The sequence below is a fragment of the Olea europaea genome, chromosome 2 (genome assembly GCF_002742605.1).
Source record: "Olea europaea var. sylvestris chromosome 2, O_europaea_v1, whole genome shotgun sequence".
NCBI lineage: Eukaryota > Viridiplantae > Streptophyta > Magnoliopsida > Lamiales > Oleaceae > Olea > Olea europaea.
The window spans coordinates 29137427-29164389 of NC_036238.1; the positions used below are offsets into that span (position 1 = coordinate 29137427).

General features: G+C 33.2%; 1 protein-coding gene across 16 annotated transcripts; it reads right to left on the reverse strand.

Moving 5' to 3' along the window:
* Positions 1-299: 299 nt before the first annotated feature.
* Positions 300-26963, reverse strand: LOC111369964. 16 transcript variants are annotated; one of them, XR_002698338.1, is made up of 8 exons: positions 25846-26963; positions 25600-25759; positions 25185-25425; positions 23700-25102; positions 23499-23567; positions 20982-21747; positions 10488-10760; positions 9612-9922 (listed from the first exon to the last, which is right to left on the reverse strand). XR_002698338.1 is itself a non-coding variant. In XM_022991708.1 (4 exons), the coding sequence occupies exons 2-4, from the start codon at positions 15049-15051 to the stop codon at positions 1109-1111; spliced, it is 1263 nt and encodes a 420-aa protein (XP_022847476.1). In that variant the 5' UTR covers positions 15052-15053; positions 18481-18925; the 3' UTR covers positions 300-1108. The 16 variants fall into 16 exon arrangements, 3 of the variants coding, with proteins under 3 accessions (XP_022847476.1, XP_022847477.1, XP_022847472.1); XR_002698349.1 differs by having other exon boundaries at positions 25185-25250; positions 25357-25425; positions 25600-26963; XR_002698342.1 differs by having other exon boundaries at positions 25185-25270; positions 25357-25425; positions 25600-26963.

The following is a 26963-nucleotide window of genomic DNA, read 5'->3' on the forward strand; positions in this document are numbered from 1 at the left end:
TTCAATACACATCTGTTGCATTGTTATTTAGATGAATCTAACTTGTATAATATCTTCTAGTATGTCCTGTTGCGCTGCACCTATCGCACTTACGAGATTGAAATTTTTTTTCGGTTGATGGTGTTCTAGACGTACGTCTACGTCCAGGAGTACGTGGTTCGACTTTGGGCGGCAACAAATTATTTAGTGGAAGAATGTGGTCGGGAACTTCCCACTCAACTTCGTTTGGTACAGGAAATATTGTTTCGATATACGCTGCTCTCCAATAATCAGTCATGTAATAAACGCTGCATAAGGTGTGTGGTGGAAATCCTCTATATATGGCCACTACCACTGCATGTATACATGGAAAACTCTCCAACTGAAACTGTCTACACGTGCATATGTTATCATTCAAGTTCACGATATATCTTAAATTATGTGCACATCTCACAGAGAAGCGAAACTGATCCAGTGGTTCTACACATACATTTCTCGCCACCTCTAGAGTCTTGAAGAGTTTATCTTCCTGAGTGGGGGTTAGTACACTTGTGCAACTCTGTGATTCTTCACGTCGATCATGAAACCAATGTTGTAGTTGGTTACGAACGTACTCAATCATTGCGAGAATTGGTAATTCTTGATCCTTCTTGAACAAGACATTGAGCGACTCCGCATTGTTCGACGTCATCATGTTGTATCGACGTCCTGAAAAATGTGATCGTGCCCAATGTTCGATCCCCATCTCTGTTAGATAATCCCATGCACCATGCGATTTATTTTTTATTTCGACCATAAACTTTTCAAACTCTTCGAAACTGTAAGCCTCTGCAGCTCTCCTAAACAACCCAACGATGTCACTACCTCGATACCTAGTCTTCAGATTTTCTTGTATATGGTACATACAGTAACCATGATGTGCCTCGGGGAAGACTTCGGCAATACCATTTATTATTGATTGCCCTCGATCGGTTACGAATGCAAAGTTCTCGATGTCTCCAATTACTTCCCTTAACTTAGTGAAAAACCAACGCATTGCTAGATCATTCTCTCCATCCACCATGCTGAATGCAAGAGGGTAAATTTGGATGTTAGCACCTTGACATGTTGCAATAATCAATTTGCCTTCTTATCTAACCTTAAGGGTTACAACGTCGATTAGAATTAGGGGTCGCATCGCATTTCGAAATCCTCGAACACATTGTCCGAGAGCCATGAAGAAATATTTGAAATGATTCTCGCCATCCATCTCAATATAAAATGTCGATCCAGTATTAGTTTTCTCCTTATTATAGCAATACCTATCAATTTAAACAAACAATATCAGAACACGTAATTTAAATAAGTAATTAAATATTAAATAAACAAAAAAATTAAATAATTGAAATAAATAATTAATAATTAAAATAAATATTAAATAAACAACTAAACAAAGAAATACCTTGCTAATTTAGCATAACTTTCCTCCACCAAACCTATTAAGTCTTCCAAAGCGCATTCTTTGGCCTTCCAAGCCTTCTGATAGCTCATGACCACCCCGTACTCTCGACGGACGTCATTAATGATGTCAGATGGTTTGTAGATCATTCGTGGGTCCTGAAACTTCTGCATTATTTCTCGACCAATGAACCATGCTCGGGCTTGCCTGTGATCATTTTGACGAATACCCACTTCGCAAGTATGTTCTCGTGCATACTTGCGAATTACAAATAACTCATTCGTATCCATCTTCGTCGCTCGCAAATGCCAATGACAACTGTCGTCAATGCAAATAATTGTGTACGTCGACTTGTTTGATTTTTTCACTTTAAACTTGAAATTATGCTTCAAAGCAATTCGGTGCATAGCTTCCTGCAAATCTTTCTTTGATTCGAATAGTTGCTCAACATATACATCTTCATCATTGGGAACTACACGCGAACAATTAGAGGACCGTGTACTCGGTCCAGCCTTTGAGCTCCCACCCGACTCATGTTTCCCATGTGATAAAGCAATCAAATTCTCATTTGTAAATGCATTTTCATTTTTGTTGTCATCAATTGTCGAAGGAATTCTGCGAGTAATAGTGTGACCCTGGTGAGTAACAACTGTCTCGGGAATAACTACATCATCTTTATGAGCAATCTGCACTGTATCACAAACATCATTTACATTACGATCTTCTTCATCGAAAACTTCCTGTTCACCTACAGGGACATTCTTCCTCAATAAAGTTACACAAATAGGAGTCAACTTTCGACCTTGGTTTAATTTAATTAGATGTTTCATCTCCACTTCAGAAGTAATTTTCATAGGTGGAATCGAAATGGTTGAATGCTTCTGAAACAAAAATCTCAATTCCATATCGTACTTAGAGGGATCGATGTTAAGCATGTTTTGTATATCATGGTACATTTCTGCAAACAATGTACTCCTTGTTATAAAAATTGCTTTAACCCCATCTCCTTCACTCGTCCATCTCCATTCCCACTGACCATTTTCATTCTTTTGAAATTTACCAAAATAACAAATTGGAACACATGCTGATGCCATACCTGTATCACAAATCAAAATATTAGAAAATAATTAGGTTAAACATAAGGAATTAATATATAATTATTTTAATTGATCATTTAATATTTAATTTAATTTTTTATTTAAAATATTTCATTAATTATTTTAATTGTTTAATTAATATTTATTTGATTTATTTCAATTAGTTATTAATTTACTGAAATAAACAATATTGTAAAAAATTAAATGTTTACAATAATTATTTAATATAATTATTATATATTTCTAATCAGCCCAGACCGTCTGGACCGATCGTTATTGTTCCCATCTGCTTTGTTTGACAATTTTATAGACGATTATGATTTTTTTTCTTGTTTTTGCTTAAAAAATTATAGATTCTTTTAAGATTGTAGAAAATTATCTGTCCACCTCAAAATAAGTTTTAATTATTCGAACAATATACTAAAATTCTAAAACGAAATTAAAAGTACGTAAATATATTTACTGATTTCGAGTGATGCTTATGAAGCAGATGTAAAATGAAATTTTTTTTATCTGTGTTGGAGAAATTGATAATGAAATTGATTTCGTTTTGAAATTCAAGTGGAAAGTGTTTGGATTTATTTATAATTTAAGAAGGGTATTATTATCTTTTGAACAATAACATATTTTTGTAATTACAAAATATAATAACGGTAAAAATGTCATTTACTCTTCAAAGGGCCATTGTGGTGAATGGCAAGAAATAAAAAATAAAATAGTCAATATGGAAAATTGTTAGTTCCTATCTGATTGGGTGCAAGGTGATATCTATACGGGCCATGCGGCTTCGAAGTATTTGTTTGAGAAGAAGGACATAAAACCAAGGCTAATTTGATGGGTTTTGTTGTTGAAGGAATTTGACATCGAGATTCGTGATAAAAAGGAACAGAAAATCAGGTAACGGGTCACTTATCAAGGATAGAGCAACTGTTGGATTCAAATTATGTGGATATTAATGAGATCTTCCCAAATGAGCTGTTATTGCAGATAGTAAAGGCTCCGTAGTATACAGACATTGTTAATTACTTAGCTAGTGGATATATGGATCCAAATCTCACCTATCAGCAAAAGAAGAACCTGCTTCATGAAGCGAAATTCTATTATTAGGATGATCCAAATTTATACAGGACAGTGGCAGACCAGATCATCAGGAGATATGTGCTAGAGGATGAGATGAAATCGATCCTTTCACGGGTTCACGCTTCGACTTATGGGGGACACTTTGGCCGCACTAAAACAGCAGCAAAGGTGCTTCGATGTGGTTTCTTTTGGCCTATGTTGTTCAAGGACTGCCACAGTTTTGGTAGGTCATGTGATAAGTGTCAAAGAACAGGTAACAGATCAGCTCGTCACGAGACACCACTTAACAATATTCTGGAGGTGGAAATATTTGATGTCTGGGGGGTTGATTTTATGGGTCTTTTCTATCATCTTACAAAAATTGGTACATTCTAGTAACAGTGGACCATGTCTCTAAATGGGTGGAAACTAAAGCATTGCCTACAAATGATGCAAGGGTAGTAGTAGACTTCATAAAGAAGCATATATTTAACTGCTATAGATCATTTAGTGACATAATAAGTGATGGTGAAACTCACTTCCGCAACATATTATTCCAGACAGTGCTGCATAAGCATGGGGTACAACATCGAATCGCCACTCATTATCACCCTCAGACAAGTAGACAGATGTAAACCTCTAACAGACAATTGAAAAGAATTCTGGAACTCACTGTGAACGCATCTCGAAAAGACTGGTCAAAGAAATTAGACGATACTTTATGAGTATATTGCACAGCGTACAATACATCTATTGACATGTCCCCATATCGACCAATCTTTGGAAAAACATACCACATACCGGTGGAGTTTGAGCACAAAGCATATTGGACGTTGAAGCAGTGGAACAAGTACCTTGAAAAGGCTGGATAAACAAGAATTCTACAGTTGCATAAATTGGAAGAATTCAGAAGAGAAGCTTACGAGAATGCATCTATCTACAAAGAGAGGACAAAACAGTGGCATGATAAAAATATTAGGCAACAAATTTTCAGAGTAGGAGATCAAGTGCTAATGTAGAACTCCAGGCTTAAACTCTTCCCAGAAAAGTTAAAATCCAAGTGGTCTGGACCGTTTACGGTTGCCCAAGTATTTCCTTATGACACAGTTGAATTGCACCACCCAACAAAGGGAAATTTCAAAGTTAACGGTCAACGCATCAAGCACTACATAGAAGAGTTTCCCATCGCCAAAGAGAGCCTCGAACAGGCTGTTCTAGAATAACCGTAGTACTAAGTCCAGCTAATAACTTAAAAAAAGCGTTATTTAGGAGGCAACCCAAGCTCTACCCTTTATTTGATTATTAGCTTTTGTTTTAATTTCATTATTCTTTTGATACTTTACGCTAAAGTAATAACACCTTCTTTTATTTTTTTTAGGAAAATTTCCAATGGAAGGCTACATTAAGTGTACATATTGGATGGAGCTCAAGTTATAAAATGCAAAGAACGGGTGCTATGAGAAGGAGGTTAAAAAAAATAATAATAATAATCTTAGGGGTCTTGATAACTAGTGGGCTTAAATCACTAAGTATAAACTAGATTGTTGAAACACTTATAAATTGAGAGAATCACTACATGAATAAATTGTTGACGTTGTCGGTTGAACTAAACCAAATTAGAGTGGTGTGAGGAAATCCAAAGTGAAACGAAACTTTAGAATTACATCATGGCGAAAGAATAGAAGAAAAGAGTTTGTAGTGTATGAATCTCACGAGCGAAGAAAGGAAATAATTGACCATTGAGGGTTGAGAAGTGAACCAACTTGTGAATGTACGACGTTACATTTGATCCTTAACACACACACCCGCTTTACATTGTATGAATGGAAGTTTGGTTCTTGCATTGTGATTTTGACACCATTCATAAATGTGATCTAATGTTCTCAATGCTGAGCCAAAAAAGACAAGTTGTCTAACCAACTATTTGTGTGTGTATCGTCCTTTAGTGATTTTATTGTTCGATATGTTTGTTTGCTCGAGGACTAGCAAACGATTAAGTTTGGAGGTATTTGATGAGTATGTTTCACTCACAATTTTAACACAATTTTAGCTTAATTATTTGTCAAATCTTGTGAGTAGAGAACCGTTTTGATATTTTTGTTAGTGTTGTTTTGAAGATAAGGAAAGACTGTGAAAAGAGGTACTCAAGTGGACGAAGCGGCCAAAAATAACGAAATTGGAACAGAAAGGTAGCGTCTTGGCATTGCAATCGTAGTGACTGGTGCTAAGGAAAAAAAAAAAAAAAAAAAAGGAAGAATGTGTAAAGAAAAAAAAAAAAAAAAAAGAAGGAAGAATTTAACCCGAGAGTCAGTGCCTTGGCGTTGCACTCATAGCACCGAAATCGTGGAATGAAGTTTGAACACTAAAATCAAACGAACATTTAACTCAATTGAGTTCACCACAGTTCGCTGAAATCCCTAACCTAAATCCATTCAGACAATTAATACATAATGGAGTTCCGCAACTAATTGTCATCCAGAAAACAGATATAATTCACATAACCAGACCCTAATCACAAGATTTAAACACAAAGTGTGCGGTTTAATTCACTTTTCCATTTAACTAAGCAGATTATTTACCTTCTTGCACTTAGCCAGCAGTGCGCTCGCCAAAGATCTGAGAAAATTTCCAATCTAGCGGAGGCTGAGGACCCGCCGAAGAAGCCACCGACCTCCATCATCACCCCCGTTCATTTTCCCTCCCTTCAGAAGTCGACGATCGAAAATATCCACTAATAAATGCAATTTAAAATACAAAAGACAAACAAAATCTCCTTTACTCTCACTTCAATAAATCAGAAAACAAAAGGATTACGAAAATCGATCAGATCGGCGTAGATTATATGAATTGGAGAGTCCATCCGAAAAAGACAAAGATCGGAGCAACAGCTTCATTAAGCAATGGATTCGGATTCAGATTCAGATTGTGCATATGCAATATCGATTAGCACAAAAAAGGAATCAGACTTCCTCTCTCTACCTCTTTTTGTATTTTCCGAGGACCCACTAATCTTACCCTTACAATAAACTCTAACGTTGATGTAAAATCGTGAGATGTTAAGGGTATGTTTGGTAGATAGTAAAAGTAAGCAAAAGGGTTTGGTGTCAAAACGAGCGGGCTGGCCAAGTTTAGTGCGATTTAATCCGGTCGAAAACCAATTGGATCCTATCAAATCATGTTAGAGGAGTTGATTTGCAATAAAAGATGAGAAATACTATAAGTACAAGGTGCGGTTGGTGTCAAAACGAGTGGATTGGCCAAGCTAGTACGGTTTCATCTGATTTAAAACCGATGGGATCCAATCAAATCGTGTTAGAGGAATTGATTTACAATAAAAGATGAAAAATGCTATAAGTACAAGGTGCGATTGGTGTCAAAACGAGCGGACTAGCCAAGCTAATACGATTTAATTTGGTTTAAAACCGATTCGATCCGATCCAATCGTGTTAGAGGAGTCGATCTGCAATAAAAGATGAGAAATGCTATACGTAGGATTTTTCACATATTTTGTATAAGAAGACTGTCTCCCTATGATTGACTGTTGCCAAATACAAAAATCAGTGAAAAGGCCTGTACTTGTAGAATTTTTCATAATAGATGCACCATGCTCTCAATTTTCTAGCCCGATGAGATATGTGGACCAATCTAGTCATCCATTTGTTAGAAAAATATAAGACAAGTGTAATTATTTTATTTTATTTTATAAGCAAATTATCAACATAACTGGAAGATGATCGACAGAAATATCTAGATTTTCTTTTTTCCATCAATACAGGCTAATTTAAATCGTACCATTAAAAAAACAAAAAAAAAAGAGGGGGAAAAAAGAGAGGGATAAAATCATCCATTTGGCTCATGTCCATCTTAACGATGGCAGTGGGTCCCAATTATATAAAAATTCATTTTTTCTTAAACTCGTTTGTAACTTATATTTTTTAATGAAATAATTTTACTTGTAAACTCAAACTTTTTTCCTACTTTTTAGTTACAAATTCTCCAAAAAAATTTACTATTACAAACCTTTTTTTTTAATAAAAAAAATTGGGTTCAAACACCCTAAATTGGGGTTGAATGCATTTAGATCCATCAAATTTGACATACCTATTTCGACACATTTATGAAAAGATTAAGAAATAAAATGTAAACATAAAAAGAATAAAAAGATATATGCAAATATTCTACCACATTTATAAAATAAATTTATTTAAAAAGTAACTTCGATCCATTTTATGCTTAGCTGAATGGAATAAATTCACTTTTCTTTATAGAGGATGAAAAATAGAGGAAAAATTAACAAAATTTCTTCATTTTCCTGTTCATTGACTTTTAATTCCCCACACTAAGTTCTTATATTGGTATGTGACATGCAGGAGTTGATAGGTGGTGAGGGTGAATCAATTGAAATGACATGAACACATTTTATCATACTAGTCTTTGCCCATTCAATGCCCTGGCTAGGTTACTTTGAAAGTAATTTTAGTATATTAAATGTTTTGGATTCTCGTAAATTAGATACATCAAATTTGTTTTTGCAATTTTGGATTATCACCCGTCAACGAATGTAATGATTAGAACAAAAGTCAAAATTACATAAGCAAGGGTTGGCAAAGCATATTGACCATGAAATCCCATTGATGTATTCGAATCAGAATATTTCTTCCCAAACAAACTACCTCTCCTGCTCCAATTTTCATACATTAGCAACCAAATTATTTAAGGGGATATCTATATCAACCATATGAAACCCAGGCACCAGAGTTGTAACCCTTCTCAAAAGCTAGGCCTACTCATTTCTTGGTATCAACGATCTACTAACTAAAACCCAATGAGCAAAATCACCATTAAACATCAAAGCAAACCACAAATAAATACAGGAAAACTAAATAAACGAAGTACCTGGGATGTAAAATTGCAAAGAAAATTTGACGTCAACATGAGGAAACCTACGGGCTCGATTAGGTTGATTGTTTTGTAATGATCAATCAAACGTGGCTTTCATAATCAAAATACCAAACAGTTGGCATATATTTGAGAAGTCTTAATAACGTGTAAAAACAAGGATCCATTTTCCAAATATCTCATAGCAAGCAAAGATTCTGAATTTCGCTCATCAAACCTCATACTTTTCCTTAAGAGTTACCTTTGATCGTTTCCTTTCTTCCCCATTAAGTTTATTCGAAGCATGCGAAGTGATTCTGACATTCCCTACAACCCGATCACTATATTATCCCGACGACCAATTTTAGATGAACTTGCAATTCCACATATGGAGTGCTCGAGCATATGGCACCCCGGGATACCATGCCCGATCACTTCTTGCCTGGCTGCTTTACATATTGCGATACTTGTCCTCGAACATAAGCAGCCCTCGAGCATAAGCTCCCCTCACAAACTACGATTGTTGACTCTTTAGAATTTCTATGCAATTAGGACCCTAACTCAACCATATACTTGACTCCCCCAAGGACTCTATCACACATACAATTATGGTATTTGACCAATTCCTTAACTGTACAAGACTCCAACGGATAAAGACATCCAACTAATTGAATCCCACTAAGAAAATGTCGCTTACTACTATAAATAAGGAACCTTGAACCATTATTCAAGTACGTTTTTCATTATTCTCCAATTTATAGCCTCACGCATATAATTTCCTTTCTGACTTAAGCATCGGAGAGGCGACGGGAACATACCTCGTTGCCTTTGTTTCAAGTACCGGAAGACTACAATCATGCTCAATCCAAATCATCAAATTCGGGAAATCTGCATGTACGATTTTTGGTGCATCACGAAGGGTAATGGTTTGCTTCAATTCTTAGGAAGGCATACCATATGTTAAAAGATTAATCTGATTCAGATGAATTTATCTAAACCACTATGTTTTTTGAATCCTAAACCAATAAGTTAAAAATTGATGTAAACCCCTCCCTAGTTTTGTTGTAGCAACTATAATTCGATTCATCCTCTTTTTTCAAGGAGGAATTACATGCATACAAATTAAAACCATATTGTAAGCAGACTTCAAGCAATATATGTCGTACATGCATATTTATTCTCTATTTTTTGAAAAAAAAAACAAAATTAACATCAATATTTTGCATGTTTAGCTGTTAAAACGAGGCTTAGAGTATCGATTGATGAGATCAAATTTCTGAATTAAGTTCTCTTTGACAATAGTTTTAAATTTTGCCAAAAAAATCCAACAAAATCACAATTCAAAATCTCAGTGTGGAAAAGGCCCCAAGAAACAGATAAAAGTTGTCATTTTAATGACAACGTAGAGAACAGAATTTTATCATTCCTGTCATTTGGACTTTCACCAGTCTCAATCTTCAGAAATGTATCCCTACAAAAAGCAATAGTAAATCAATTGTCATATGAATAATAGATCAAATTTTTTCTATTCTTTATTCGTAAAAGTAATCAGATTTAACATGACCAACATAGACGGGGACATGCATATCTAAACTTAATATTGCAAAATACACAAAGATCAGTGCAAGAACGTAAAGACACCAATTAAAATATGGAACATTTTCAAGTGAGCAAAGCATATTACTCAACTTCATAAGGAGTACAAAAAGATACCAAAGTAATTCCAGACTCAACTAAAATATGCCTCATCACATAAAATATATCTTTGTTCCAAATGGCTCTGGTGAAGGATAATTTATAGAATACCAAAATGAATATTCTTTTTTAGTTGTAAAGACCATTTTGCAAGATTTTAATTATTTTTTTTAACAAAATCACATTCTAATAAACATACATTATGCATCCACATGACAATTATAATCTCATCATCTCAGGCACAGTTGACAACATAATCTGAAAATACAAGCACTTCTATATATAAATTGATGGCATGTAAATTCAGCTGTGCATGTTTTTTAAAGCTTAATTCAAATTACTTTATGCTTGAGAACTTCAATGACCACTGTATATGTCACCATCCATTCTCGCTGAACTCAGTAAGAGTGTGGTTGTTAGCTTGCCTTGAAAGCATTAAGCATACATGTATTCCCGAACTTCCCCCACTTCTTCAAACGACTCTTTGAGTACATGATCCACATAAAGGCAGATCCCAGATCCAATACTATTTAGAATCAATGCTTACCTCAATAAATCTATTATACCATGTGTTAATAACTATATGTTGAAACGAAGTTCAAACTATAGTTTACCTCAATGGCCCAAAAGGAAGCCGTGAGATATCCCACTTAAACTTTGCCTATCTGTAGCATGGATGTAAACTCAATCAGAGTGGAAATGAATAATAAGATATTTAATGGAACGTGTTCTTGCTAATTGATGGAAGATAATCATAATCCGTAGGTAGGCAAACACCTAAACATAGTTCAAGAGATCTTCTCTCCTCCTAAACCACCAAGAAAAAAATGTGATCGTTGCACAAGACCTTGACATTGCTTTGCTTGAATTTTGAAGTTAATAGAGGGAAGCATAGAATGCAAAGAAACCTTAATCTTTTAAAGACAAGAATAAGAATTTGTACTTACGTTGACAGAGTGGATTGGTTATTCAATATATTTCTTTGCTTATTTTCCATAGATTTATTTAGGAAGCATCAACTGGGAGAGTTAAATTGCATGAATAGTATGAGAAAGCATATAAATAAACAATTTATGCAACAAAAATTATAAGTAAACTTAATTAAACTTTAGTGACTAAGCATATAGCGATAAAAAATTACGGCGACAGTTGAAATAAATTAAAACAAAAAAATGATTTTCAGGGCAATGCTGCCGATGAAAATAGTAACAAACAAAATCCATTTGAGTAGTGAACTCATAACATCATTCCCAGTATGCAATACATGGACTACAAACTCACCTATCAAGAAAATGGAAATACAAAATTAGGAGGAAGAACCTAACCTGCAGACATGATGCTCCACGAATCAACCTCGTACATGAAGTATGCACGATGATGCTGTTTATCGGATAGAAACAAGAAAAATGAGCACAGAGAATGACACAGGTGTAACAACCCTTCCAATGTCCATTATGATTGTGAATAAAACCAATTCAAACCAAGCTTAATATAATCTCAGGCCACGATGAATTTTAGACCAAAGAATAAACTGAAATTGAAATTGAAGCTAAAAATGAGCCATAATAGGTAGGATTTGTAAGGCTGAGGCTCATATCAGATAAGGTCAACATTATAAATTTATACCACTATTTTTTCAAATCTATGTTCTTCAAATCTTATCATGTGAAATTATAAAGACATAAAAGTGAATTTATACTTACCACTTAGGTTTTGGTTTCATTTCTTTCGGAAACAAGATGATGTCTACTAATATGAATTAGAATTGAATTGATTTTCATGTTTTTAGAACAAAGAATTCCCTTTCAACTTAGTTTTAGTTTTTCTATTGTATTTCACGTTTCATATAATACTTGGTTGTAATTGTAAGTTATAACATATTCAACATTCATGCAATATTTTAAAAATGAAGGATTTATGTGTTTTAGATTAATGACCAATTTGTGAGAGAATCTAGCATTACTTATAATCTCTCACGACTTCAGAATGAAGGTGAACTAAGAAAAGCTTACTCCCTTGTCCTTGTTGACGCCTCTACTATTCATTAACTTTAGTCCTTTTTTTTTTTTTTTGAGACATATATTTTCAAATATCGTAGTGCATCCTTCATTTGTGTATAAGAAAAGTAGTGATGGTACTTTATGGCAGTGCCCACAAATGCTTATATCTTATGGTCTGTTTAAAGTTCTGTAATATTAATTTGCATAAACCAGCTGATCAACATTCATACACCCGACCACATTTGGATGAGAGCGATAATGTTGGATAAGAGCTTAGGATGCATAATTAATCCAATTATGAGTAAGTTTGGTTCTAATTATGGTCTTGGATGATGCAGGGACCACCAATTTTGCATAAAATCTTGCAACATCAATAGCATAGGAGAGAAGTAGACCCAATTTATCATACTTTGCAAAAGATTTTATTTCATTAGACATAACAGTAAACGTACTGCTATATTGCTAAATCTAAAACTCTAAATGCATTGAACAGTATGAACGAACAAGGATACATATAGCCAGCTACAAGTTAATTGAGAATAAAGTTTAGCAAATTGAGAAAATGAGTACAGCTGTGTAATAAAAATGTAGTTTAGCAAACATGCTGTACAAGAATTAAACCAGTATCAACTCAGTGAACTAAAAAACAATTTAAAAAATATATTAGAATAATCATTCATACTCATAACTTCCAAAGAAAAGACTGCTGAGCTAGATTCTTCTTGAAAGATCGAGAAAGCTACTCTTACTCGATACATAGATAATTCAAAACTAAAGAAATTCAGTTAACACTCAATTATTGATATTCACACACAATTACAATAAATGAGCTTTTGCGTATTGAATAACTGGAAACCTTGGGTGTCACTCAGATGGCCATTGTCGGAAGTAGAGAGAAATTGTTGTTGTCGTCATTGAATTGAGATGCTCGACAAGATTTTAGTGCTATACATGCCGAAATTACTGAGGACCTTAGTGCTATACATGTTATATATAGGCGTATCAACTATACACGTTTTTATACGGTGATCGATGAGGAAGAAGAGATCGAAACTTTTGAAGACGGATAGGATTTTGTAATGTTAATGATTGATGTTTACGACTTAGTCACTTGTCGTTGTGTAAATACTATAATGTATGTGGAGTAAACAGTAAGTGGTATTTTATAAAATGAGAAAATGATGCCTAGTAAAAGAGGGTAGTAAAGATGAAAGAATTTTGATAGACTTTGACATACCGTCATATTTGCCTGCTGTAAAATAGATCTTTAGGAAACTTTTGAAAAATCTGCAGGCATTTCTTTTGATAAAAAATTTATGATAGTCATTTGACTAAAGTGTAATGAGACGTATTTTGTAAAACAAAAATTCTCTTTTGGTATAATATAAATTTGACGGTTCTTTTAATTCTTTATATTCTAAAATTTGATTTCCTTGATATCTTTTGATTTTACTGCAAAATGTTTGATATGATTTTAATCTAACGATAAAAATAAATAAATTAGAGAAATTAAGAGTAGTGAGTCACATATTTAAACATTGTACAATTCATTCATTCATTTGTAATTACGAAATAATTGTAAAATGTATATTATTTATTTAATATTTATTTATTGATTTTATAGTTTATTTAAATGTTTCATAAATTATGTTAAATGTTAATGTATATTGTGTATAATGAATAATAAAATAAAGTAAATGAATATTAAATAAATAATATATGTAAGAAATTAAAATTGTTAATAAAATATTTACATAAAAAACTAAATAAAATAGTAAATAAACACATGGAGAACACAGTATGTTTTTAAAAAAAATCTTCAAATATTACGATTTCAAATACTGATAGAATGTGAAAATATTACATAAAGATTAAATTTCATTACACATCCGTTGTATTGTTATTTAGAGGAATCTAAATTGTACAGTATCTTCTAGTATGCCCTGTTGCGCTGCACCTACCGCACTTACGAGATTGAAATTTTTTTTTCGGTTGATGGTGTTCTAGACGTACGTCTACGTCCAGGAGTACGTGGTTCGACTTTGGGCGGCAACAAATTATTTAGTGGAAGAATGTGGTCGGGAACTTCCCACTCAACTTCGTTTGGTACAGGAAATATTGTTTCGATATACGCTGCTCTCCAATAATCAGTCATGTAATAAACGTTTGATTTTTTCACTTTAAACTCGAAATTATGCTTCAAAGCAATTCGGTGCATAGCTTCCTGCAAATCTTTCTTTGATTCGAACAGTTGCTCAACATATACATCTTCATCATTGGGAACTACACGCGAACAATTAGAGGACCGTGTACTCGGTCCAGCCTTTGAGCTCCCACCCGACTCATGTTTCCCATGTGATAAAGCAATCAAATTCTCATTTGTAAATGCATTTTCATTTTTGTTGTCATCAATTGTCGAAGGAATTCTGCGAGTAATAGTGTGACCCTGGTGAGTAACAACTGTCTCGGGAATAACTACATCATCTTTATGAGCAATCTGCACTCTATCACAAACATCATTTACATTACGATCTTCTTCATCGAAAACTTCCTGTTCACCTACAGGGACATTCTTCCTCAATAAAGTTACACAAATAGGAGTCGACTTTCGACCTTGGTTCAATTTAATTAGATGTTTCATCTCCACTTCAGAAGTAATTTTCATAGGTGGAATCGAAATGGTTGAATGCTTCTGAAATAAAAATCCCAATTCCATATCGTACTGAGAGGAATCGATGGTAAGCATGTTTTTTATATCATGGTACATTTCTGTAAACAATGTACTCCTTGTTATAAAAATTGCTTTAACCCCATCTCCTTCACTCGTCCATCTCCATTCCCACTGACCATTTTCATTCTTTTGAAATTTACCAAAATAACAAATTGGAACACATGCTGATGCCATACCTGTATCACAAATCAAAATATTAGAAAATAATTAGGTTAAACATAAGGAATTAATATATAATTATTTCAATTGTTCATTTAATATTTAATTTAATTTTTTATTTAAAATATTTCATTAATTATATTAATTGTTCAATTAATATTTATTTGATTTATTTCAATTAGTTATTAATTTACTGAAATAAACAATATTGTAAAAAATTAAATGTTTACAATAATTATTTAATATAATTATTAAATATTTCTAATCAGCCCAGACCGTCTGGAACGGTCGTTATTGTTCCCATCTACTTTGTTTGACAATTTTATAGACGATTATGATTTTTTTCTTGTTTTTGCTTAAAAAATTATAGATTCTTTTAAGATTGTAGAAAATTATCTGTCCACCTCAAAATAAGTTTTAATTATTCGAACAATATACTAAAATTCTAAAACGAAATTAAAAGTACGTAAATATACTTACCGATTTCAAGTGATGCTTATGACGCAGATGGAAAATGAATTTTTTTTTTATCTGTGTTGGAGAAACTGATAATGAAATTGATTTCGTTTTGAAATTCAAGTGGGAAGTGTTTGGATTTATTTATAATTTAAGAAGGGTATTATTATCTTTTGAACAATAACATATTTTTGTAATTACAAAATATAATAAGGGTAAAAATAACATTTACTCTTCAAAATATTCTTTTGATGAATGGCAATTTTTTTTTTATTAATGTCACAAACTGATCTTTTGAATATGTTCTTTTGAAAAGTATCCGAGCAAAGGAGTAGGGTTATTGTTTTATCAAATCTTTTTTGTAATAAAAAAAAGGCGAGCTCCCAAGCCCAAGCTAGATGTTGCCGATAAGCTCGAGAGCTGAGCCGCTCTCACCTATCAGCAAAAGAAGAACCTGCTTCATGAAGCGAAATTCTATTATTAGGATGATCCAAATTTATACAGGACAGTGGCAGACCAGATCATCAGGAGATATGTGCTAGAGGATGAGATGAAATCGATCCTTTCACGGGTTCACGCTTCGACTTATGGGGGACACTTTGGCCGCACTAAAACAGCAGCAAAGGTGCTTCGATGTGGTTTCTTTTGGCCTATGTTGTTCAAGGACTGCCACAGTTTCAGTAGGTCATGTGATAAGTGTCAAAGAACGGGTAACAAATTAGCTCGTCACGAGACACCACTTAACAATATTCTGGAGGTGGAAATATTTGATGTATGGGGGGTTGATTTTATGGGTCTTTTCTATCAGCTTACAACAATTGGTACATTCTAGTGACAGTGGACTATGTCTCTAAATGGGTGGAAGCTAAAGCATTACCTACAAATGATGCAAGGGTAGTAGTAGACTTCATAAAGAAACATATATTTAACTGCTATAGATCATTTAGTGACATAATAAGTAATGGTGGAACTCACTTCCACAACATATTATTCCAGATAGTGTTGCATAAGCATGTGATACAGCATCGAATCGCCACTCATTATCACCCTCAGACAAGTAGACAGATGTAAACCTCTAACAGACAATTGAAAAGAATTCTGGAACTCACTGTGAACGCATCTCGAAAAGACTGGTCAAAGAAATTAGACGATACTTTATGGGTATATTGCACAGCGTACAATACACCTATTGGCATGTCCCCATATCGACCAATCTTTGGAAAAGCATACCACATACCAGTGGAGTTTGAGCACAAAGCATACTGGACGTTGAAGCAGTGGAACAAGGACCTTGAAAAGGCTGGATAAACAGGAATTCTACAGTTGCATAAATTGGAAGAATTCAGAAAAGAAGCTTACGAGAATGCATCTATTTACAAAGAGAGGACAAAACAGTGGCATGATAAAAATATTAGGCAACAAATTTTCAGAGTAGGAGATCAAGTGCTAATGTAGAACTCCAGGCTTAAACTCTTCCCAGAAAAGTTAAAATCCAAGTGGTCTGGACCGTTTACGGTTGCCCAAGTATTTCCTTATGGCACAGTTGAATTGCACCACCCAACAAAGAGAAATTTCAAAGTTAACGGTCAACGCATCAAGCACTACATAGAAGAGTTTTCCATCGCCAAAGAGAGCCTTGAACTGGCTGTTCTAGAATAACCGTAGTACCAAGTCCAGCTAATAACTTAAAAAAAGCGTTATTTAGGAGGCAACCCAAGCTCTACCATTTATTTGATTATTAGCTTTTGTTTTAATTTCATTATTCTTTTGATACTTTACGCTAAAGTAATAACACTTTCTTTTATTTTTTTTAGGAGAATTTCCAATGGAAGGCTACATTAAGCGTACATATTGGATGGAGCTCAAGTTATAAAATGCAAAGAACGGGTGCTATGAGAAGGAGGTTATAAATAATAATAATAATAATCTTAGGGGTATTGATAACTAGTGGGCTTGAATCACTAAGTATAAACTAGATTGTTGAAACACTTATAAATTGAGGGAATCACTACATGAATAAATTATTGACGTTGTCGGTTGAACTAAACCAAATTAGAGTGGTGTGAGGAAATCCAAAGTGAAACAGAACTTTAGAATTACATCATGGTGAAAGAATACAAGAAAAGAGTTTGGGGTGTATGACTCTCACAAGCGAAGAAAGGAAATAATTGACCACTGAGGGTTGAGAAGTGAACCAACTTGTGAATGTACGACGTTATACTTGATCCTTCACACACACACCCGCTTTGCATTTTATGAATGGAAGTTTGGTTCTTGCATTGTGATTTTGACACCATTCATAAATGTGATATAATATTCTCAATGCTGAGCCAAAAAAGAAGAGTTGTCTAACCAACTATTTGTGTGTGTATCATCCTTTAGTGATTTTATTGTTCGATATGTTTGTTTGCTCGAGGATTAGCAAACGATTAAGTTTGGAGGTATTTGATGAGTGTGTTTCCCTCACAATTTTAACACAATTTTAGCTTAATTATTTGTCAAATCCTGTGAGTATAGAACTTTTTGATATTTTTGTTAGTGTTCTTTTGAAGATTCGGAAAGACTATGTGAAAAGAGGTACTCAAGTGGACGAAGGGGCCAAAAATAACGAAATTGGAACAGAAAGGCAGCGTCTTGGCATTGCATTCGTAGTGCCTGGGTGCTACGAGAGATAAAAAAAAAGAAGAAGAAGAAGAAGAAGAATTTAACCCCAGAGTCAGTGCCTTGGCGTTGCAATCATAGTGCCCAAATCGTGGAATGAAGTTTGAACACTAAAATCAAACGAACATTTAACTCAATTGAGTTCACCACAGTTCGCTGAAATCCCTAACCTAAATCCATTCAGACAATTAATACATAATGGAGTTCCACAACTAATTGTCATCCAGAAAACAGATATAATTCACATAACCAGACCCTAATCACAAGATTTAAACACAAAGTGTGCGGTTTAATTCACTTTTCCATTTAACTAAGCAGATTATTTACCTTCTTGCACTTAGCCAGCAGTGCGCTCGCCAAAGATCTGAGAAAATTTCCAATCTAGCGGAGGCTGAGGACCCGCCGAAGAAGCCACCGACCTCCATCATCACCCCCGTTCATTTTCCCTCCCTTCAGAAGTCGACGATCGAAAATATCCACTAATAAATGCAATTTAAAATACAAAAGACAAACAAAATCTCCTTTACTCTCACTTCAATAAATCAGAAAACAAAAGGATTACGAAAATCGATCAGATCGGCGTAGATTATATGAATTGGAGAGTCCATCCGAAAAAGACAAAGATCGGAGCAACAGCTTCATTAAGCAATGGATTCAGATTCAGATTGTGCATATGCAATATCGATTAGCACAAAAAAGGAATCAGACTTCCTCTCTCTACCTCTTTTTGTATTTTCCGAGGACCCACTAATCTTACCCCTACAATAAAATCCAACGTTGATGTAAAATCGTGAGATGTTAAGGGTATGTTTGGTAGATAGTAAAAGTAAGCAAAAGGGTTTGGTGTCAAAACGAGCGGGCTGGCCAAGTTTAGTGCGATTTAATCCGGTCGAAAACCAATTGGATCCTATCAAATCATGTTAGAGGAGTTGATTTGCAATAAATGATGAGAAATGCTATAAGTACAAGGTGCGATTGGTGTCAAAACAAGCGGATTGGCCAAGCTAGTACGGTTTCATCTGATTTAAAACCGATTGGATCCAATCAAATCGTGTTAGAGGAGTTGATCTACAATAAAAGATGAGAAATGCTATAAGTACAAGGTGCGATTGGTGTCAAAACGAGCGGACTGGCCAAGCTAATACGATTTAATTTGGTTTAAAACCGATTCGATCCAATCCAATCGTGTTAGAGGAGTCGATCTGCAATAAAAGATGAGAAATGCTATAAGTAGGATTTTTCACATATTTTATATAAGAAGACTGTCTCCCTATGATTGACTGCTGCCAAACACAAAAATCTGTGAAAAGGCCTGTACTTATAGAATTTTTCATAATAGATGCACCATGCTCTCAATTTTCTAGCCCGATGAGATATGTGGACCAATCTGGTCATTCATTTGCTAGAAAAATATGAGACAAGTGTAATTATTTTATTTTATTTTATAAGCAAATTATCAAGATAACTGGAAGATGATCGATAGAAATATCTAGATTTTCTTTTTTCCATCAATACAAGCTAATTTAAATCGTACCATAAAAAAAATGAGGGGAAAAAAAGAGAGAGATAAAATCATCCATTTGGTTTATGTCCATCTTAACGATGGCAGTGGGCCCCAATTATATAAAAATTCATTTTTTCTTAAACTCGTTTGTAACTTATATTTTTTAATGAAATAATTTTACTTGTAAACTCAAACTTTTTTCCTACTTTTCAGTTACAAATTCTCCAAAAAAATTTACTATTACAAACCTTTTTTTTTTAATAAAAAAAATTGGGTTCAAACACCCTAAATTGGGATTGAATGCATTTAGATCCATCAAATTCGACATACCTATTTCGACACATTTATGAAAAGATTAAGAAATAAAATGTAAACACAAAAAGAATATCGAAAGATATATGCAAATACGAAGGGTAATGGTTTGCCTTCAATTCTTAGGAACGCATACCATATGTAAAAAGATTAATCTGATTTAGATGAATTCATCTAAACCACTATGTTTTTTGAACCCTAAACCAATAAGTTAAAAATTGATGTAAACCCCTCCCTAGTTTTGTTGTAGCAACTATATTTCGATTCATCCTCTTTTTTCAAGGAGGAATTACATGCATACAAATTAAAACCATATTGTAAGCAGACTTCAGGCAATATATGTCATACATGCATGTCAATATTTTCAATGCATGTTTAGCTGTTAAAACGAGGCTTAGAGTATCGATTGATGAGATCAAATTTCTGAATTAAGCTCTCTTTGACAATAGTTGTAAATTTTGCCAAAAAAATCCAACAAAATCACAATTCAAAATCTCATAGTGTGGAAAAGGCCCCAAGAAACTGATAACGTAGAGAACAGAATTTTATCATTCCTGTAATTTGGACTTTCACCAGCCTCAATCTTCAGAAATGTATCCCTACAAAAAGCAATAGTAAATCAATTGTCATATGAATAATAGATCAAATTTTTTCTTTTCTTTTTTCATAAAAGTAATCAGATTTAACATGACCAAATAGACGGGGACATGCATATCTAAACTTAATATTTTTAGTTGTAAAGACCATTTTGCAAGATTTTAATTAAATATTTTTTTAACAAATTCACATTCTAATAAACATACATTATGCATCCACATGACAATTATAATCTCATCATCTTAGGCACAGTTGACAACATAATATGAAAATACAAGCACTTCTATATATAAATTGATGGCATGTAAATCCAGTTGTGCATGTTTTTTAAAGCTTAATTCAAATTACCGTATGCTTGAGAACTTCAATGACCACTGTATATGTCACCATCAATTTATATCCCACTATAGTTTACCTCAATGGCCCAAAAGGAAGCCGTGAGATATCCCACTTAAACTTTGCCTATCTGTAGCATGGATGTAAACTCAATCAGAGTGGAAATGAATAATAAGATATTTAATGGAATGTGTTCTTGCTAATTGATGGAAGATAATCATAATCCGTAGGTAGGCAAACACCTAAACATAGTTCAAGAGATCTTCTCTCCTCCTAAACCACCAAGAAAAAAATGTGATCATTGCACAAGACCTTGACATTGCTTTGTTTGAATTCTGAAGTTAATAGAGGGAAGCATAGAATGCAAAGCAACCTTAATCTTTTAAAGACAAGAATAAGAATTTGTACTTTCGTTGACAGATTGAATTGGTTATTCAATATCTTTCTTTGCATATTTTCCATAGATTTATTTAGGAAGCATCAACTGGGAGAGTTAAATTGCATGAATAGTATGAGAAAGCATATATATAAATAATTTATGCAACAAAAATTATAAGAAAACTTAATTAAACTTTAGTGACTAAGCATATAGCGATAAGAAATTACCGCGACGGTTGAAATAAATTAAAACAAAAAAATGATTTTCAAGGCAATGCTGCCGATGAAAATAGTAACAAACAAAATCCATTTGAGTAGTGAACTCATAACATCATTCCCAGTATGCAATACATGGACTACAAACTCACCTATCAAGAAAATGGAAATACAAAATTAAGAGGAAGAACCAAACCTGCAGACCTGATGCTCCACGAATCAACCTCGTATATGAAGTATGCATGATAATGCTGTTAATCGGATAGAAACGAGAAAAATGAACACAGAGAATGACACAGGTGTAACAACCCTTCCAATGTCCATTATGATAGAGAATGAAACCAATTCAAACCAAGCTTAATATAATCTCAGGCCACAACGAATTTTAGACCAAAGAATAAACTAAAATTGAACTTCAAGCTAAAAATGAGCCATAATAGGTAGGATATGTAAGGCTGGGGCTCATATCAGAAAAGGTCAACATTATAAATTTATACCACTATTTTTTCAACTCTATGTTCTTCAAATCTTATCATGTGAAATTATCAAGACATAAAATTGAATTTATACTTACCACTCAGGTTTTGGTTTCATTTTTTTGGGAAACAAGATGATGTCTACTAATATGAATTAGAATTGAATTGATTTTCGTGTTTTTAGAACAAATAATTCCCTTTCAACTTAGTTTTAGTTCTTCTATTGTAAGTTATAACATATTCAACATTCATGCAATATTTTAAAAATGAAGGATTTATGTGTTTTGGATTAATGACCAATTTGTGAGAGAATCTAGCATTACTTATAATCTCTCACGACTTCAGAATGAAGGTGAACTAAGAAAAGCTTACTCCCTTTTCCTTGTTGACGCCTCTAGCATTCATTCCTGGCAATGGACGTCATACACAGAGAATTTAATATCTGACTAAATATGTGATTTTGATATTCCCATTAATTTTTCTTAATCGATTATTCACCAAATTATGGATGTCGAGGCACATATTTTCAAACATCGTAGTGCATCCTTCATTTGTGTATAAGAAAAGTAGTGATGGTACTTTATGGCAGTGCCCACAAATGCTTATATCTTATGGTCTGTTTAAAGTTCCGTACTATTAATTTGCTTACACCAGCTGATCAACACTCATACACACGACCACATTTGGATGAGAGCGATAATGTTGGATAAGAGCTTAGGATGCATAATTAACCCAATTATGAGTAAGTTTGGTTCTAATTATGGTCTTGGATGATGCAGGGACCACCAATTTTGCATAAAATCTTGCAACATCAATACCATAGGGGAGAAGTAGTCCCAATTTATCATAATTTGCAAAAGATTTTATTTCATTAGACATAACAGTAAACGTACTGCTATATTGCTAAGAGCCTGTTTGGGAGTGATTTTTTGCCCCAAAAAATTGATTTTTTGACCGTTATTTTACTATTTCAGCCATCATATTTGACTTCTTCTCTCACAGGTGGACCTCACTTTTCCCCTAACGGTCAAAAAATCAATGCTCAAAATCACTCCCAAACAGGCTCTAAATCTAAAACTCTAAATGTATTGGACAGTATGAAAGAAGAAGGATACAAATAGCCAGCTACAAGTTCATTGAGAATAAAATTTAGCATGTGTTTTTTCATAAATTTTTATCTTGTCAACCTAGCATTTTACTTGATATTGCTCACCTCACGTGCCTTATTCACCCTACTAAAATGGACTTCTAATGGAATTCCATATAAAAATTATCTATAAGTATGCGTCAAAATAGACAAGTTTTATAGACCCTAATCAACATCTATTCTATATGCATGGTGTTACAATAAAAATTCAAAGACTAACAATTCCCAGGGATAATAAGCTTGTTGAAAAATTGAGAAAATGAGTACAGCTGTGTAATAAAAAAGTAGTTTAGCAAACATGCTCTACAAGAATTAAACCAGTATCAACTCAGTGAACTAAAAAACAATTTAAAAAATATATTAGAATAATCATTCATACTCATAACTTCCAAAGAAAAGACCGGCTGAGCTAGATTCTTCTCGAAAGATCGAAAAAGCTACTCTTACTCTACAAATAATCAAATATACACAATTAACGATACATAGATAATTCAAAACTAAAGAAATTCAGTTAACACTCAATTATTGATATTCACACAATTACAATACATGAGCTTTTGAGTATTGAATAACTGGAAACCTTGGGTGTCACTCAGATGGCCATTGTCGCAGCAAGTAGAGAGAAATTGTTGTTGTCATTGAATTGAGATGCTCGACAAGATTTTCGCAATTTTCTAGAGAGCTTCTCCATCATTTCTTGCTTCTATTCATTTTCGTTCTACAAAAGTTTCAGATTTTAATAAAAATAAAAGACATTTAAGCACCACAGGAAATATCACCTTCAACAATCATATAAATGGTCGTAGAATGTACATTTTTGGTTGTTGATCACATTCAACGACTAACATCAGTTGGTCGTTTGTTGGTCAGCAAAGAGGTGTTGGCGATTATATTCAACGACTAAAAATACATTTGATCATTAACTGTATTATTTTAGCAACTAAATAATTGGTCGTAAAAGGTTTGTATTGACAATTGATTATATTTTTCAACAACGAATTGTTTGGTTGTTTAATAACTATTTTTGTCGTTAAAATACAATAAAAGCAGCCAAATTTTAGTTGTCTTTCATTTCAACAACAAAAGAAATACTTGTTAAAAATTAGTATAGACAACTAATTAAATTTATTTCAACAACTGCTTGATTTGTCGTTGCATTAATTATATGTGTGTGTAAAATATTGTTGAAACAACTAAAATTTAGTTGCCTTAATTTTCAACAACGAAAGAAGCGGTTGTAAAACGTTTATATTAACAATCAAAATATTAAAATAACGAGAACTATGATCGTCAGTGGTAATATTCATGATTCTATAACTTTTACACATTCACGTCATACTACGAATAAACTTTGTTCACAACTATAAACAATTATAAGAAGTAAATGAATCCAAGTATAAAGAACATAAACAAGAACTAAAATTTTCTTGGACCTTCAATCAATTAAAATATTCCAACATCATCTACAACTAGATGTTAATTATATCAAATATCATGACTTAGACAAAAAATACATCCAATTCAATCATTATGTTCTCAACATAAAAAATAATAATAATAATAATAAATAAAAAAAATAGATGTAGAGTTAGAGACTATTGCCTCAATCAAATAAAAATATATAAACATTACTACGTCACCAAAAATCAAGTAAAAAATATATTAATTATCACCACTTAAGCTACTGGATGAAGTCGCATCAGATTGAATATGTCAAAGAAACTCTTCAGACATACGACTTAAGAATATCTGCACAGATTTCAATTGAGAACGAAGATCTTGAACCTCATTCTATAAAGTAGCATTCTCTGCACAAGTATCACAATTTTCCAACATTGTCTTCTTTGAACTTTTCTGTTGATTAACGTGGATAAATCTCTTGCCCAAAACTTAGTCACGAATTTCAGATTCTTCTAAAGGCATAGGTTGTTCATTCGGATCTAGTTGAGAATTTTGTTCTTGTAAAAGGTTGATCATTTGATTCTGAGGATCCATGCAAATTATAAATAAAATATTAGATTTTTGAAATATTTATTTTACAATTATAACAAGTAAAATTACTTACATAATGGGACTCCACTTCTTTAGTTGTCCACCCACGTTCATTGCTACAATTCATCTCATAGTAAAACTTGATGTGACCCGATAGCTCTTTTGTAAGCGGATCCATCCGTTTAAAAAATAGAATTGATGTATAGAATTCATAAAATATAATATTTAACATCATTATGACTTACCATTTCTATATTCATGTGACAACCTATTAGTCTGCAATGTCCAACTCTTATCGATTGTCATTTCTTAACCTATGAAGAAAAATAACAAAAAAAATGAAATGGTGAAAAAGATTCATCTTTGCTAGACAGAAGGAAGTAACAAAATAAGTTTTAGCGACATATGGTAAAAGGCATATATCAAAACAATATAATAGGAATTATAAAAATAGAATACATTCCCAAGCCTCATTCCCATGAAAATACCTTGCGGTTGCTTTTTATGAAATTATTTAGAGATTATGTAATTCTTGCATCAGTTTGCCCTCTGAATTTTCCCAACGTGAGCCCTGTCATAAGTGGCTGTGGTGATGGAATATGTAACTAGATGGCATGCTGCAATGGTGTGGAGAGCTATGTGTCTTAGCTACAAAGGCAAAGCTTTGTCACCAACTTGCAAGCTCTAAATTGTGCTGCACTGCTTGGAGTAAAATTATGGAAAGCAAACATTACCAGAAATGCCTATAACCTATGTCATATTAGCCTCAAGGACTTCTCCCTTCAAGGTTAGTTTTGTCTGGTTCTGCTGGTCTCAATATGGAGCACGTTTGGCTAAGCTTCAAAATAATTTAAAATCACTTTTAAGTAACCTTTTGTTTTCAAACACTAAGTAAGTTAAAGTAACTCTTACCTTATCATCAAATTAAGTAACTTACGTATTTACAACTTTAATAAACATAGAAAAATCCTTATTTACTTATAAGTAAACTTTAAGCTCAGCCGAACATGCTCGTCATTCAAAAAAATAAATTGTATTCAGATGATGCTAATATATGAAACGAATCAGATTTTATCATGCTCATCTAATCTGACAATCATCATTTGAGCACACTAGTCGGTACACAAATTATTTTTTTTTACCTGTCTCTTTAATAATTTCTCCTTTTTTAATTTAATATTTTTATATTCCTAATATTTTCATTTAGAAGCACAACCGTATTATGTGTTACTTCTCAATAGCTTAATACTTCTAAATTTCTACTTAGAAACTGAAACTTATTGTGCTAGTTTGTTATTAGGTTAATTCTTCACAGTTGATGCCAGCACTGGAATAAATTAATCACCCCAGTTTGGACTTGGAATTTGAAATTCGATGACATGATGTACTACTATATGGACATTGCGAAAATTCAAACATTTTGCACCTAGAAGATCCTTTAGACAAATCATCAAACACTTGCTTTATAGAAAATACTCTCTGCTAATGTAAATGTTTTTTGCAAATAAATAAACCTAATTTCCTTCCAAACATAAGCCTCATGTACGTAAAGGGAATTGAAGTTTCTTAGATGGGAGAGGTTGATGTTGCCTTTGGCTTTCCTATAGACTTTTACATTATCTCCATCTTTATCCTGTACAAGCTTCAAATGCACAACAAGTGCATAAATTGATTAAAATTGCACTATGGAGAAATTGCCCAAAGAAATCTACCCTGTTCTATTGCATTTATGAACAAGCAAAACCCAAAACCATCTCTTTTTAACTTCATTCAGTAGCAAAAAAAAATTTTAACGCAAAGATCAAATCCAAACCATCTCGACTTTTAAATTTATCAATGTTTTAAGATGAAA